This window comes from Microtus pennsylvanicus, chromosome 13 (assembly GCF_037038515.1).
Source record: "Microtus pennsylvanicus isolate mMicPen1 chromosome 13, mMicPen1.hap1, whole genome shotgun sequence".
NCBI classification, from domain to species: Eukaryota; Metazoa; Chordata; class Mammalia; order Rodentia; family Cricetidae; genus Microtus; species Microtus pennsylvanicus.
Window position 1 is genome coordinate 11,280,072 of NC_134591.1, and position 15,897 is coordinate 11,295,968.

At 44.6% G+C, this 15,897-nt stretch overlaps 1 protein-coding gene across 14 annotated transcripts in view; it reads right to left on the reverse strand.

Moving 5' to 3' along the window:
• LOC142833372 (transducin-like enhancer protein 1) overlaps positions 1 to 9,715 on the reverse strand; it is a 91,608-nt gene extending 81,893 nt beyond the window's left edge. For 6 of the 14 annotated variants that reach the window (XM_075944671.1, XM_075944668.1, XM_075944669.1 and 3 more), the window contains exons 1-4: positions 8,848 to 9,715; positions 8,150 to 8,250; positions 6,721 to 6,784; positions 6,577 to 6,621 (exon numbers count right to left, since the gene is read on the reverse strand). In XM_075944671.1, the coding sequence (XP_075800786.1) occupies positions 6,577 to 6,621; positions 6,721 to 6,784; positions 8,150 to 8,250; positions 8,848 to 8,871 (234 nt within the window). In that variant the 5' untranslated portion in view covers positions 8,872 to 9,715. The remainder of the gene's footprint in view (positions 1 to 6,576; positions 6,622 to 6,720; positions 6,785 to 8,149; positions 8,251 to 8,847) is intronic. The other 8 variants (XM_075944672.1, XM_075944670.1, XM_075944667.1 and 5 more) reach the window with 2 other exon arrangements.
• Between the last annotated feature and the right edge of the window lie 6,182 nt (positions 9,716 to 15,897).

Consider the following 15,897-nt stretch of genomic DNA (forward strand, 5'->3'; position numbering starts at 1 on the left):
AAGAAGTCCTAAGTTCTAAATGTGGCAACATGCTGAAAAGCAGTTCTCTGACAGAGATAGTGTGTATTTTACCAGGGGACAAACTGGGTAAGCCAGTGAAATATACTGATACATTAGCATGTTTAGTCTGTGAGCAAGATGCACAAGGCATCAAGGGTCAATACCCCGACCGGATCGCTATGCTGCTAAAACAAATTCAGTCAATACTGCAAGCACTGCAGAGGGTTACCTGTACAGCGCAACTGTGCTCCACATTAGCATGTGATAATCTCATCGCCTCTAAAGGATGATGAGCACCTAGCAGCATCTCTTGTTACACTGCTCCTTGGTGGGGCTGTTTCCACAGTTCTTCTATTTAGCAGATGAAGGAAGTTTCATTGATTGAAAATTTTAGAAATTTCCCTTGTTCTCCATTTTTTCCTACCAAAAATGGCAAAGAAGTACCATAGAGTACCTTAAACTTAAGAAAATCATTATTATACCTAATATGAAAGTTTTAAGGGGAAGGAAGTCAACGCTATGTTCGTATAATAATTCTGTGGTTGCTTCAAAGATGGTTAACAGTATGAAATAGTAATTCAAATTTAAATTTTTAAAAACTGAAATGATTATGATAAATCATAGGTTACTTCATTACTGTATTAACATTTATAAAATATTGTAAATGGATAGTAAGGTGAGAAAGTTTGAAAATAAATTTTTTTTAGTTTTTTATGATACCACATACAAAGGTCCAGTAAAAAGCTTTGTAAACAATACACAAATGAACATCCTATCAAACCAAAATAAACAAACAAAAAACCTATCTTTTCCCTACCCACACCTATCGCCAGCCTCCCGACGCATATACCCCAGCACTCTTTAAAATAGCAAGTTAGGTTGGGTATCTGCCATGTGCGGTCCTGAGTTCCATCCCAATAAAGCACTACAACACTTCAAAGCATGACTATATATGTTTTATTCTGTTTTCTATGGAAAGTATTGTATTACACACTATTGCTGAATTCTCTAACGCTATTATGAGGGCTACTTTGACGGTATAAACATTCAACTTTGTCAAAAAGACAAAAGTGGTCATTTAAAATTGGATTTAAAAAGCACTCTAGCTGGAAACAAGAGCTTGAAATCCCAACACTGGGCAGACTGGAGCAGAATATCCTGAGTTCAAGGCCAGTCTCTCAAACAAAATCAGTAAGCAGTGGAGATGGACAGACTGACTGAGTAAAGTCTCCTGAAATGCCTCGTCTGTTTCCTCCTTTAATCCACTTCCAGAAACCATAAGGAGGAAAAGAACAAAGACCCAACTGTACAGAAATGTAAAATGGTCCATGAACCAGTAACTAAATCTATATTTAAACACCACTCAATGGGGATTTATTTACTGAAGAAACGTTTTTCTGTTTGTGGTCTTAACAAACACTATTTGGTGGAACATCTCAAGTGCTCTGGTGAAGGACTCCCCTCAATCTGTACACAGAGTGCTGGCTCCTGTACTGAGTAACAGACTTTAATTCAATCTCACCTTCAATTTACAAAGACATAACTGGAGGGCCTGAAAACTCTTTCAGGAGATGCCCAGTTCCTAATTATGTGACCTCTAACTATCCAAAGCAAACTCATACATCTCAGGAACTCTCCCAGGCTGTACAGTAATGTGGGAGAGGCAACTCTGGCCTGGGAGCGACCCAGGTTCAATTCTACTCACCTTTGTCTGAGGCCACTGTCCTTGCAGAAACCACTCTCAGTTTCTGACACAGGCTGGATCATAAACACCTGTAACTCCAGCTCCAGAGAACCCAACTCCTCCTGACCTCCTTCTGCACTACTTACATACACACCTGCTCCCACTGTGGAAACCCCTAACATAAACGCAACTGAATATAAATCTTTTTTCTTAAGCCTATGGGAACTTTTTTCATTATGCGTCCTTAAATTCCTAGCCAGATTCCACACTTTTCTTGCCACAGTACAGGCCAAGGACAGAAACTAGACAAAGGGCTGGAAAAGAAACTGTTAGGTAGTACAAAATCAGCCCAGTTTGATTTAAGAAAAAAAAAATTCTGCAAGCTAATCTTGCACTTCAAACACCAGGCTTTAAACGCAGCTTTATCTCATTGAACTTATGCTTGTAAAGGACAAGCCTAGCTCATGAAAATGAAGTTAGGGGCCACTCCAATCTTGATGACAGCTACTCTCTTTGTACATGCTGATTAAAACCGGGTAAAGCTTAAATCTAAGTGCTGCCCTCTGGCTAGTCAATCATTCATCGTCTGTGATGGGGGGCGGGGGGCGCACTCTCAAGGCTGTGAGGTGTTAGCAACTCAGTAGCAGATCAGATGTCTGACATGTATGGGATCTTGTGCTCCTTCCAAAAAAGAATCTTGGGGCCAGTGAGATGTTTAATAGGTAAAGGTGCCTGCCACACATGATGACACACACACACACACACACACACAAAATAATGTTTAAAAATTCTCAAAGCAACAAATTATAGACAAACAACATACACTTTTCAAAAAAAATAATAAAAATAATAAAGAATAAAAAACAGAACGTGGCAACATATATCTGCAATCCCAGCACTTGGGAAGCAAAAGCAGAAAGGTCAGGAATCAAAGCCATCCCTCAGCAAGAGAATGAAAGCAGAAACAATGGTGAATTTTACAGGAAAAGCCATCCCTCAGCAATAGAATGAAAGCAAAACAATGGTAAATTTTACAGAAAAATAGGAAATGTTTCGCTGCTAAGGGATGAATCCCTACCAGTTCCACCTGAATAATTCACAGGCATGCACACAAAGAATACTCTCTTTTCTAGGAAAAATTAAAAGCACGCATCCAAACGGTAAACGATAGTTTCACTCCAAAATTCATTTGATGGGAGACACTGGGCTTGTGCTGAAATACCACATGATCACACCCAAAATCAGACCTGAAAAAACGGTTGTCTTTCCTTCCAGTGTCAGGCTGAAGTCCCAGAGCTCATCTTGCCCACTCTAACAGAAAGCAGTTCCAGACCCTGTCTGCTTGACTGCCATTCTCCCACAAGATTCCTGCCATGTTTCTTTTGTTCTTGAACACAATTTAGGATGAGAACAGTATTGCTCAATGGTATACAACTTTCTACCTTCCCATGGCTAGATCCCCCACAGATCTCAAAACACAGAAAACCAGTGCTGCTGACTTCCCTAGCTTACAGAATAATTCATCTAGCTACCTGTTTTAAATAGTAAGTTGTAAAGTTAATCAACACAGAAACAGTGAACTGGAGAGATACACAGCAGAAGAGATGCAGGTCAGGACACAGGTCCAAAATTGATTCTGCAACTGGCTTCTTGTTTCCCAAAGCAACCTGGAGGGTACAGGAAGCAGCTCTGCTAACTCTCTGGAACAAGCAACTACAGCTAAAGCTTCCATGATGCTGAGCCCTGATCTCCAAGTGCTGAGCATGTGTCAAGATAGAGCAAGCCACTTACCCAGCTCAACAGGAGGCAGACTGCCATTGAAAAATGGTACAAAGGCGAGGAACACCACTTGCAGACACACACACTCTTTCTTTGAGGAGTGGTCTCATTATGCAACCCACACTGACCTCAGTCTCAACCCCTGCCTTACCACCAGACTGGTATTACAGGTATTTGCCACCACATCAGGCTTGTAGCATTGGCCCTATCACCATGCAGAAAAGATAATACCAGCACATCTTGTTTCCCAAAATATTAAGGGACACACAGAACACAACAACAACAAATTATAGCTCATACACTGGGGACCTGCTCCTGAATGAAGACTCACTCCAGTTTGTTATTTTCAATGTAATTTTCAACACTTTGGTGTTCTCAGAATTGCCTTGCTTTCTCACAAACAGGTCCCACCTCTCTGTGATCAGAAATAGAATTTACCACCTACACGGGCAAAGACAGACAGCAGCCTATTAAAAAGCACTAGGGAAAAAAAAAACTGTCTCAGTAAGCTGCCTTTTCTGTAACCAGCCGAGAATGGAGGAGAGCAAGTCATGGGAAGGTTTTATCAGGAAGTGTTGACACAACATAAACACGAATTGTGGGCACCATACCAAGTTAGGAAACCACAATTAGACCACTCTTGATTTGGACGTACTTCCACTTTAAACCTTCCAGACAGAGAAGTCGGCAGTGAGATCCTGACAAAGCTGCTGAAAGCTGGGCCGGGAAGGCAGGAGCCACACTAGAGACAAATCTTACCGGCATTAAAGTGCTCTCCGTGCAAAATTCCCCCATTGCTACCCTTTTTTTATGGCTACCCTCTTTTCAGTAACAAAGATGTTGTCAGAAATGACAATGTTTTGTGTCCCCTGATGATGCCTTGCTAGCATTTGGTTATAAGCCATAAAGCAGGAATAATTTCAGCCTGTCAGGAGTCTCGCTAATGCCCAGTTTCCCCCCAGAGAGAATTCCTGTCAAATCTAATGAGAGCTCCAAAGGCCCTCTCTACAATATAATGAGCACTTAGGCCATGCTGGTGATCAGGCGGCAAAAAGCATCAATTTGAGCCTGGCTACACCCTAGGGGCCAGACGTCACTAGTTTTAATAAGAATTATGATCACTAACAGCACCAAATGACTCCTCAAAACTTACTATTAACATGTGACACTCAGAAGGATGTTTTTCAAATGTAAGACCACTTTAAACTGAATTACAGCACAGATTTGCGCACCACTCTAGTGAAGGGTCTGTCAGTATTTACAATATAAACTAAATTTCAGGGGGCTTAACACTCTACTATGAAGAACATGATGTCTCTTAGCCTCCCACTTGTTTCAAATTACCAGCGAAATTACACACAGTGTATTATTAATGCATATTGTCATACAAAGAGACAGTATATGCCCAAGACAGAACAGTACAGAACCCAAGGGAAAACTCTGTTCACACCAGAAGTGTCTGACCCTCCTGGCCCCTTGCTTCTTCTCTCATAAATAAAAAGTCACCAGAACCCAGAATTAACACATCTTTTTCTGCTTCTCCAATAAGACCAACACCAGTACATCACAAGAACTAGAGGTACTTGTTCCCTTGTACAAGAGTGTGTGGGTATTAAATCCTTCCAGTTTATGTGTAAGAAAAAGCTCAGTGCCCAGAATACATAATAGAAAAGAAAAAAATGCCATACAGAGTAGATTAGAAGATGCTAATCAAAATTCCTACAGCAAGTTTACTTACATACTTAAATGGCCATTAACCAAAGCTGTTCCAGCTCACTATCATTGACTTAAAAACCTTAGCAAAGCAAGCTAGCCACAGAAACACCAAAAAGGAAAAAAAAAAAAAAAGCAGCACCACATAAAGAATTGCAAATGAGTAAAACAAACATTTTGTGAAAGGCTCATTACAATGCTGAAAGGCTCTGACTTAGTGCTCTGACAACATGTATCAGAGAACAGATCTAATGTACATAATTATGAAATGTTTGATGAATTAAAAATCAAAGAGTGCAGAGTTACAAAAGCAGAATTCAACTCTGAAATGGATTTGCTTAATGAAAATCTTTGAATATAAGGAAGATCTGAAGGCTGAACTAATCAATTTCTCCACCATGCCCCAGCCGGTCAGCCATGCTCTTTAATTTAATGAAACAAGGGTCTAAGATGAAATAGCACATATACATCAAGTAAGAATTGTATTGTTGTACTTTGAAACGTGTCCAACTGTGCAACTTCATCTGATGATAATTTTTTAAGAGGCAATCGATTTCTAAAAGACTTATTGTACCAGCATTTTGATAAAGTGAATGTCAGCATATCTCCAGAACACTTGCACCCTGCCATTAATGCTTTCTTTGGCAGACAATGACTACTCAATTGAGGGCCCTTTGGGCTGAGCAATCATTTAGCTTTTCTTCTCTTATGAGGTCCTTAGTGTCTTGTTCCAGCTCAATACTCTTTTTATACACCATTATAGTAGCCATAAGTGTGAATTTTATGGGAACTTGCAAACTCAAGTCATTGCTAAAGCTTTCCAGTCACTAATCTTTCATGCTTTTAAAACCACTACGACTGAAGTACCTTCCGACATGTTCGTCAGCCGTAAAAGGAGATTTTTTTCGCCTTCAAATCTGCATCAACTGAGAAAATTTTCAAAAACATGTTTGCTAATAAGCCACTAATCCTGAGTGTCACTTTACGGAACACCAAAGTGTAAGAGCACTCTACAGACATATGCTTTATTAAATCTGATTAGACAAACTCCCAAGTACCCCTCACTTTCCACATTTTATACCCAAACATATAAAAACATTAACTATCCTAAACTCCAGCAACCACAATATATCTGAGATCTTTAAAGGATAAATCTACCTATGTGGAAAAGTAAACTGAGCTCCGTTCCTGTCTGCATGTAAACGTTTCCAGAGCACCTCAGCTAGTCTTGTAACCACCGTGAAGGAGCAATCCTTGCTGCACAGTATTAACACCAACCTGAAGAAGGGTAGAAAACAGCCCAGAAACACCCACCCCTACCGTACAGTGACTGAGGACAAAACCAGCAAGGTAAAATCCTATAAACTGCTTTCTCAGCTTAACATTTAGCTAAAGCTTACCTGTTTGTGCATTTCAATGTTTAATCCATAGGACATTTCATAATACTGTAAAGAGAAGAACCAAGCATGTCGTTAACTCACATTTTTGTAGAAAGAGCACACACGATTACGTGAAAAGAAAAAGGTCCCATCTTGGATACCTACCATCACGTAGTGCCTCTGCATTTCTGTCTTCTCACTTGCCAATTTCTCACACTCCAATTTAAGACTACGAAAACAAAACAGGCAGCTTAGGGTAAACATTATGTCACTTGTTTAACATCTGCCTCACATATTTGCACTTCAAGCAAAAACAATTTGGAAAAGTAATAAGCTAGGAAAACATCCCAAAAGCTGTCTTTGTATTCCATGCTGAAAAAGAGGGTGAACAACAGGGAATATCCACCAACTACTGTTCTTTTTGTTCATGGGGGCATGCATCATGTTGAGAGAGCAAGATGGATAAACCCATCAAAACAGACTGACTCCTCATGTGTCCCCATCCCACTTGAACACACCAAAGACTGTCCTTTGTACAACCATGCTCCAGCCCAGGCAGTCTTCAGGTATGAAAACCTTCACTGGGAAAGTCACTCCTATAATAACCAGTGCCTTTCAGAACCTTTGGTTTTGAAGCCCTGCGGAAAATATGACAGACAGACAGCTACAGCAACGAGTGGGTTGAAGTTCTGCCCCTGTTCAGTAAACTGTGTGTGCAAGTACACCTCAAGTTCTGGAGATATCGTCTGAAAGCAGATAAAAGATCAAAAATCAAAAAGCCACTGACAAAATAAAAAAAAAAAAAACTCACACCCAAGCCACCAAACCTTAAAAAGTTTGTCCTTTTCCTTAAGCATGACAAAATTAAAAATCTCCTTCAAAGTCACTGCTTAGTTCCAATGAGTCAAAACCCCACAGAAGCAAAATAAGTAACCTTTCTGCATATTCACTATAGATGGGGGCATTAATAAGAGTTTTCACTAGCAAACCCGTTGAAGAAGGTATCATTACATAAAGAACCCAGAGCCGAGGTCAATGTGAATTTGAGTCTATACCCCTGGCTTATCCAAACACCCCAGAGTGTGGGCCACGCACGTTATCTACATTCTACCGCCTAATCACCCATGATGGGAAGCTAAACGCATCTAGTCTTCCCTAATGGACTTTGTCTCATACAACCCAATTTTCTAGTATGGCAAAGTGCAATTTCAACATGGCTTTGCTTTCCTGAACGCACACTCCAGGGCTGAGCCATTGATTGAACCCATGTTTTAGTTCAGCCTGTTGCAAAATAAATAAACGAAGTGCAAATATTGACGGTTCTCATGCAACTCCAAAATACACGAAAAGGGACTCCCTGGAACAGCCACAAATGCGCAAAGGCGAAACAATGGGAGGAGGAGGAGACAACAGAAGGGGCGGCCCAGAACGAGCTAAGAAAGGGGGGTAACATGAATGACAGGGCTTAACTGTGACTCCACACGCCACCGCCTGGACACAAGCACTAAGCACACAGCCCAAGCAGCCTGGTCGGGTGAGAAAGGACCCCCCCTCCCCCACAGGTGACCACCACCCCAAGCAGATCGACACGCACCTGTGATACTGCGCCTGCAGGAACTGAAATTCCTCTTTAATCCGGTCCAGGGACTCCGGGATAGTGAACTTAAAGGGCTGGCCTGCAGCCTGGTGCGGCGTCTGCAGGTGACCAGCAAGGGGGACCAAGGAAGGAGATACGAAGATGAGGACGTAAAGCAGAAAAGTCAAGAGGAGAGAGAAGCGGATGGGACATAAACAAAAAAAATAAAGTTAGAAATGGTGGAAAACGAAGCCCCAAACTCGAGCCCTCGGCTCACTTTAGAGAGGGAAAAAGCGGATCTTCCCGGGGCCCTAATTTCTCAAGAGGCTCAGAAGCAAGTCTACCTCCAACGAGGACCGTGCGTGCCCAACACCCCTGGGGTCACTCGCCCGGAGAGGCTGAGAAGGCCCAGGCCAGAGCTTCGCCATTCAGGCCGCCCCTCCCCAAACCGTGCGATAAAGACCCCGGGGACCGGAGAAATGCCAACTCCCTCTCAGCCCCGAATCCTGGAAGTGACCCGGGCTGCACTGACTGCATGTAAACAGGCGAGAGGAGGGGGCCACGCCAGAATCACTCCGGTCTTGGGACAGGCGCCAGGGTACTGCGAGACCCCCCGTCCGCGCGTCTAGACTTCCAGCAGGAGGGGCGGGGCACAGGGAAGTGGGCTTCGTGGGCTCCCCAGCGGGACGGGGGTCCCAGCCGCGCCGGCGACTCACTGGGTGCCGGCTCTGCGGGAACATCGCTCTGGCGGCAGCAGAGGCTCTGTTCCGGGACAGCTCTATCCTCCGCGCCACTTCCAACTTGAATCCCGCCGGGGAACGCGAAGCAGCGCAGCAGGCCGGCGCGCGGGGCGCACGGGATACAAGGCCAGGGCGCGACGGCTGCGGCCCCCGCCCTCAGGACCACATCGCGGGCCGAGCCAGCTAGTCTGCGCTGCGGGGGCGCCGGGTCCCACGGCGGTCCTCCACCCGGTGCCCCCGGCCGGGCTCCCTCCGGCGGCTCACGAACGCAGGCGGGCTGAGAGTCTCCTCCCTGCGGCGGCGGCCGCACAGGTGGCGCCTTGGCTACAACCCACGTAGACAGCCAGCAGCAAGCGCCGCGTCTCAGGTCGGGAGGTCACCCGCTCCAACGACGGTGAGCTCCGGCTCACCGGAGGCTCGGCGACCGGCGTTGCAGAGTCTCCGGAACGACGCGGAGCTGCGGAGACCAAGTGCGGGCTGCGCAGGGTCGCGGCAGTACGCGCCCTCCCTCCGGTCCGCGACTAGCGCTCGCGGTGCAGCCCCTCGGCCGCCCGCCGCTCCTCCAGCCCAGGCATCCGGCTGCCGGGCGCGCTCCGGGCTCCAGCGCTCCCTGCGCCTGCCTTCCCCTCCCCGATCTCGGCGAAGGGTGGACGAGCTCCAGCCGCAGCAAAGTTCTCTCACAACCCCAAGGCAAACGTCCACGCGACGGAGAGCGTGCTGCCGCTCTGCCTCCCTCTGCTGCGGGCCACGTCGAAGGCGAGTCCCGGCTCCTGCCCCGGGACGCGGGGTCCCCGCCGCTGCTCCTGCCGCCGCCCGCGCCTCTCGCGCCGCTTACATTAACACGCGGTTTCACACTCGCTAGCAAACCAGCGCCCCGCCCGAGTCGAGCGGCGGGGGCTGCGAGCGCCAGGGCCGCCGCGGACGTGGGCGGAGCCGCGGCCTCTCAGCCAACCGTGTGCACCGTACCAACGTGGGACGCTGACGCGAGCCGGCCACAGCCAGTGCTGGGCTTCGCCCCGCCCACCTCCCCGCGGCCTCTGAGTGCCCGTTTCTCCGCCCACCAGCCTGCGCCCCACCTCCGCCAGCGCGTCCTGTGCGCTCTGAGGGCCGCGGTGCCCGAGGAGCTGCGGGGCGCACACGGCAGCCAATGGGGAGCGGTCAGACGCTGAGATTGGCAAGCCGCCGCCGAAGGTCGGTGGGAAGGAGAGCGGCGAGCCGGGCTGTCAATCAAAGTAACGTGGGCAAGTGGGGGGGGGGGAGCACGCGGGTGCGCGCGAGCTCGAGCGGCCTGCGCGCGGGAGGCGAGGAAAGCAGGGGGCTGAAGTTTGCCGAAGCCTGCGGCTCGCTCCGCTTTTCCGTGAAGGGAACCTCTGTGAAAGTACCTGAGACAAACCATGGAGTTTCTTGTTGGGGGAGGGTATGCATCTTGGTAAGAAGAACAGAATGCATTTTTCTGTATTGGTTCCCTTGGTTCGGTGTTACTCCGAAAGTGAGGTTCCATTCACAACTTTGTCGGGAGCTTATTTTTTGCGCGAGCTGCCTTTCTAAGGACGCACGAGAAGTGAACTCTGCCTTTGATGGGGAGTGAGCATCGCAGCTGGCATGCGCACAGCATCGCGGGAAGAGTGGACCGCTGTCTGCTGAGGCTTGGAAAGATTTCGCACCACTTCGTGAAAGGTCGACCTGGCTTCGTTTGGCGGGGAAGATCCCTAAGGTGCCGACAGTATTAGCCATTCGGGTCCCACGCGCAGAGGAGATGCTTTTGCGCCCCGAGAGAAGTCTGGGTTCTGGTCTTCAAATGATTTCACTGTTTCCATGTGAGGGAAGTGGCCGAGAGTTTTAGGAGACTGCCGGGAGAGCACTAGTCAGTATCAAATTTCTGGGAAATGAAAGACAATGGAATAAACCAGCGTTGAGACCTGAAACCTGCCCTTCCCCCTCCCCCCGTTGCTTTGGTTATACTCCTGGCAGAGGCGTGTGAACCACTGAGTTGGTAAATAAAGCAGCTTGAGGGTCTTGTTTAATGAGGATTGACATAAGAGGAATTTCCAAATTTTAAATAAAGGAGACATGCTATGGAACTAATGCTGAGAGCCTCCGGTTTTTGTCTGGTTCTGTAGCAGAAAACCTGCAGTATCGCCACACGTGTGCTTTTTTTTAAGAGCAGTTCTTGGAGCTGTTTTTTTTATTTGTTTTGTTTTCTTAATGTAAGCCACGAGTGAATGATGCTGTTTTAGCCTCCTGGTGGTTACTTCTCTGGTAAGAAAGGCACCGCTTGGGCAAACATTTATCTTTTGTTAAAATCTAGTTAACAAATTTGGGGCATTAATACCTCCATCCCCATTATTTTACTTTATGGAGAGTTACCGGAAGGAGCATACTGAAATAGATGTGAATTTGCTTTTTGCTTTTAGCAGATTCTTTTCTTTGAAATATAAAAATTGGTCATACATTACAGTATTTGGAATGTTCTTTTTAAACACGTATGCTACTGATATGTCTGTACGTGCATCCGTCTTACTATCAGTTATAAATGAACAGCGAAAGAACACTATCAGCCAATCTGCAGACCACGGTTGACTGTTAAACTGACTTGGTGTCATTTGAGGTTGTTTTTTTTTCTAGTCGAATTGGGAACAGGTTTGTGTTACTCGTTTTCATGGCATGCAGAATGGAAAGAAGGAAAGACAGGCCTCATTCCTTGGTTAGATTTGGTGATGCCTGGGTTGACCAAACGGGATTGTTTGAACTCCCTGTGATTCCAGGTAACTAACATGTTCCTTGAAATCATCCTTCAGTGATTTATCACCTTCCCCAAGCAGTAGCCTGTCCTTTTGGTCAGCTCCCAAGCTGGGTAAAAAGTGCTTGGGACTCCACAAGTCTATGCAAGGCACAGCTTGTGCCTGCTGTGAAACTTTCTCCATCGGGTCCCAGCCCCAAGCTTTACCTCTCAGGTGTCCCTCCACTTCCTGGAGCACACTGATAACTAAGTTTTAAAGTATTAGATTTGGGGTCAGAAGCAAAAGCGGTGCCACAAGCCCCGCTCTCCAAATCAGTTCTAACTCCCTAGCTTTCCTCTCAACTGCTCACAGAAAGTGTGTCCACTCTCTGGAGTTTCCGGTTTGTGACTAAAAACTAGAATTATAACTAGTGCTTTTTAGTACTAGCCTTTGACCCCAGCCCAGCCCTTCTGATTGCTTGAAAATGCAGTACGGGGTTGTGGGTACATATGGTTTTAAAATTGGGAACCCTTTGAGTACGCATATAAAGACGATGGAGTTTTAAAGGTGTCTTTCCATTCAGATCAACTTTCTTGGGACAAGAAGACGTCTGTGTCCCTTTTCATTTTCAAGGTCATATTTACTCTGTGATTGGTATGCTGTAATAATTATATTACACAACGCTCATCAAACTGCATTACAGATGATAGTGTTTAAGACCATCAAGTTGCTTTAACTGTATGTTTGAAATGAATAATATATGTGCAGTTACCTGTAGTTTATTTAAAAGAATTTGGTTTTGCTCATTAAATCTATAATTTTGATATTTCACATTTTGAGTGTGTGTGTGGTTTTGAGACAAGGTCTCTTTCTGTAGCCCAACTAACTTAGAGCTCAACCATGTAGACCATGCTTGAATGTGTAGCTCTCCTCTTCCCGCTGGCTCCCAAATGCTGGGATTGGCTGAAGACACGTATCTCCATACCTGCGTTCATCTTTTAATTTGAAATCTGTTAACAATGTTAAATATACCAGCTCCATAGGAAATAGTCTTTGGAAAAAATAATACCCATTTTACCTCTGTGGAGGAGAACCTCGTTAGTGTAACTTTATCTTGATGCATATATAGGTGTTCAAGAAATGCATTCATTTCTTGCTATTTACAGTTTCTCAATTCAGCATATATAATGATTTGAAACAAATGATTGTGGCTATTTTGTCTTCTTTTGTTTTGGAGGCAGGGTTTCAAGTGGTTCTAGCTGGCCTCAAACTTGCCTTGTAGGTGAGGATGACCTTGAACCTCTGATTCTCTGGGTTCTAGGATTAAGAGTGTACTACCACCGCACAGGGTTTGTGCAGGCAAGGCAAGTATTCTACCAATTTAGGGACGTCACTAGCCTTTCTTTTGTTTTGAGCTATTTATTTGTTTGGGGTTTTTTTGTGGATGTTGTTGTTAATTTTAGATGGGGGTGGGGGTGGCTTGCTTATAAACCTGCCTAGCCTGGAGCTGACTTTGTAAATGCAACTGGCCTTAAATTTGTAACAGTCCTCCTGCCTCTGCCTCCAAAATAATGGGATTATAGGCATGAGTCAACATGCTTGGGCTGGGTTGGGTTGAGTTGGTTTTGTTTGGTGAAGTGAGTGTTTTGTTAAACCTAGGAATGGAGTCCAGAAGAAATTTTCTCAGCAATGCTTGTAGCATTTCATTCCGACCCCATTCCTACAGAGTGGAGGTAGAGGAGAGAAGGCAGAGAAGGAAAAGAAATCAGTAGCAGATCCATGCAGCAGTAAAACCGCAAATAAAATCCCATCCAAAGGATCTCTTGTGGTTTCACACAATATGGTAAAATTAGAGATTGCAGGAAACCAACCCAATTAAACTGGGAGCATTTGAAGAGAAACCAGCAGACGTTATGAAAATTACACACTGACTGACCAGTATGGTTTTTATCAACAATTTCTTTGTTAAGAAGAAGATCAAAGGGACCTGCATATGTTTTCATTTTGTTCTAACTAGAAAATTACATCCAGATGTTTAATAGTCATTTGGTTGGTTTTCAGCATTGATTAGATACGTTGGTTCTGTTTGCTTACAAGTGTGGCCGGATCATTAGCTAATGCAAAGAAATGTTTGCTGTGAGTTGCTAATTAGGGCTTTTGGAAACTCTCCATGCTGAAGAACGATTTGTACAGTGGCCAGAAGAACTTGAGGGACTTGGGGAAGTTGTTTTTTCTCCTCTGGCATGGTGGGCAAAGGCAGACAGCCCCATTCCCTAATCTCCCTGCCTAGGGGGATTGTGATGGATCCCCTAGGACAGGAGAACAAATAAATTAGAAAGAGACCACACAGGCACTCCTAAATACACAGATGAATGTGCTGTTTCTGGAACCACCACTAAGTTGTAAGAAGAAGAGGAATAGCAACAACATCTGAAACGCTAAACATTAACATGTGGAAGATGCTTGGTGCTAATGTTATCAAATACACAGCATTTCTAAGTATGCTTTAGAGACAGATGGGAAAGCCCTTTATGATAAATGAGTGTACTTGAATTCATTACTGTAGTACTTATAATTAAAAAGGTCTCTTTTGCAATTTCAATACTTTCACAGGATAAGACACCAAAGTTGAGAAAACAGGAGCTAGTGAAAGGAGTGGAGAGGAGTTCTGGAAAGTGGGACGAGCCTGGGAGGTATTGCAGTGTTTAATTTTGCAGTACCGCCATTTGTTTAGCTCATTAAAGCCCCCAGACTTGTAAGAGATTAGCTATTCAGTCAGTTTTCAAGTAAACTGAGAACGAGAGGTGCTATGCTGGAAACCAGTCAATCAGGCTGTTAAAGAGGCTTGTGTCCAGAGCCTTAGAATACTACGTCAACCATGGACAAACTTGTTTAGTTAAGTCTATGTTTCAAGAGAAGTGTCAACCCAAAGAGCATGTGTTTATAAGTAGACAGGGCTGTGCTCAGATAGAAATGTCATTGGACTGTGCATTCTTTTGCATATTGCTTCCTTCTAATCCTGTTCACTTCTAATGTACTGGGGTAATACATTCCTTCAAGTTAGCATGGTCGAATTCATTTGGAACTTTTTTTTTTTTTGACAAGGAAGCCACATAGCTCAGTTGGTAAAACAGTTGCCTGGCTTGCAAGAGGCTCTGGGTTCAGTGCCTAGCACTATATTAACTGGGCATGGTAACATAGACCTATAATCCTAGCACTTGGGAAGCAAGAGGATCTAAAAGTTCAGGGTCATCCTCCTGAAGTCCAGTCTAGCCAGAGACTGTCTTAAAAAAAGAAGTGAAGGATTTTCACACCAATTAAACATTCAAGATTAGATTCTTGGAAGTACTTCAAGATGAAGAGGTTCCTGTTAATGATTTCCTGTCTGCTCGCCAGGTTCCTTGGAAAAGCAGAGCTAGTATTTGGGAACCTGATCAAATGCAGCCTGGAGCTCCAGTTTAGTAAAAGATCTCAGTGATCACACCTCTCCTGTTATTTTAATCCACGGTATTGTGGATCAAAGTTCAGTATTGCCTTGGGCTGCACTGTAGCTGAAGGACTTTTAGTAGACAATACAAAAGTGGTTAGAGCTACACTTTAATGCTGCTTCCTAAAATTTACATAACAAGAGGTAGACCTGTAGCTCCTTTAATGAGTAAAAGGCAAGGAGTTGCTAGAAAATCAGCAGACAGGTTGAAACAGATACTTTCCAGATCTTGAAAGCTTTTGTTCAGACAATATTATTTGAATAAAGTTACTTTCTGGAACTAACCAGGCCTTTGAAGAGTTTAAGACTTAGCTCAATTAATAGGAGATATCTGGGGTTCTTAAGGACAGACAACTTCTGGGGACCAGAGCCCACAATCAACGACAGGGTATGTTCAAGGTACCTTCATGTTTCTGAAATGGAAAATCTAGGTCTAGAAGAAATCAAGTGCCATAAACTCAGTGTTGGGACATTCTACAAAACAACTATCCTTGCGCTCTTTTTAAAAATTCGAACCAATCATTAAGAAGGGAAGGCAAAATGATTCAGGGCCAGCCTAGCCTACATTCTGATTCCAAAGCCAGCCAGGATTCTATACCCTGTCTTAAACAAATCAAAATCTGCTATGGGATGTATACCAAGTGCTTTTCTGTGAGTTTAATTCTCAGTATAAAAAAGTATAAAGTCAATGTCAAGAGCCAGATAGAAAAGAAGTGAGAGAATTATTTCCTAAAAGCAAAGACATCTCAGGAAAATGGACAGGTAGGATTGCTCAGTGGTATTGTTCTTGTTGAACAAGCCTTGCAGCTTGAGTTCAGT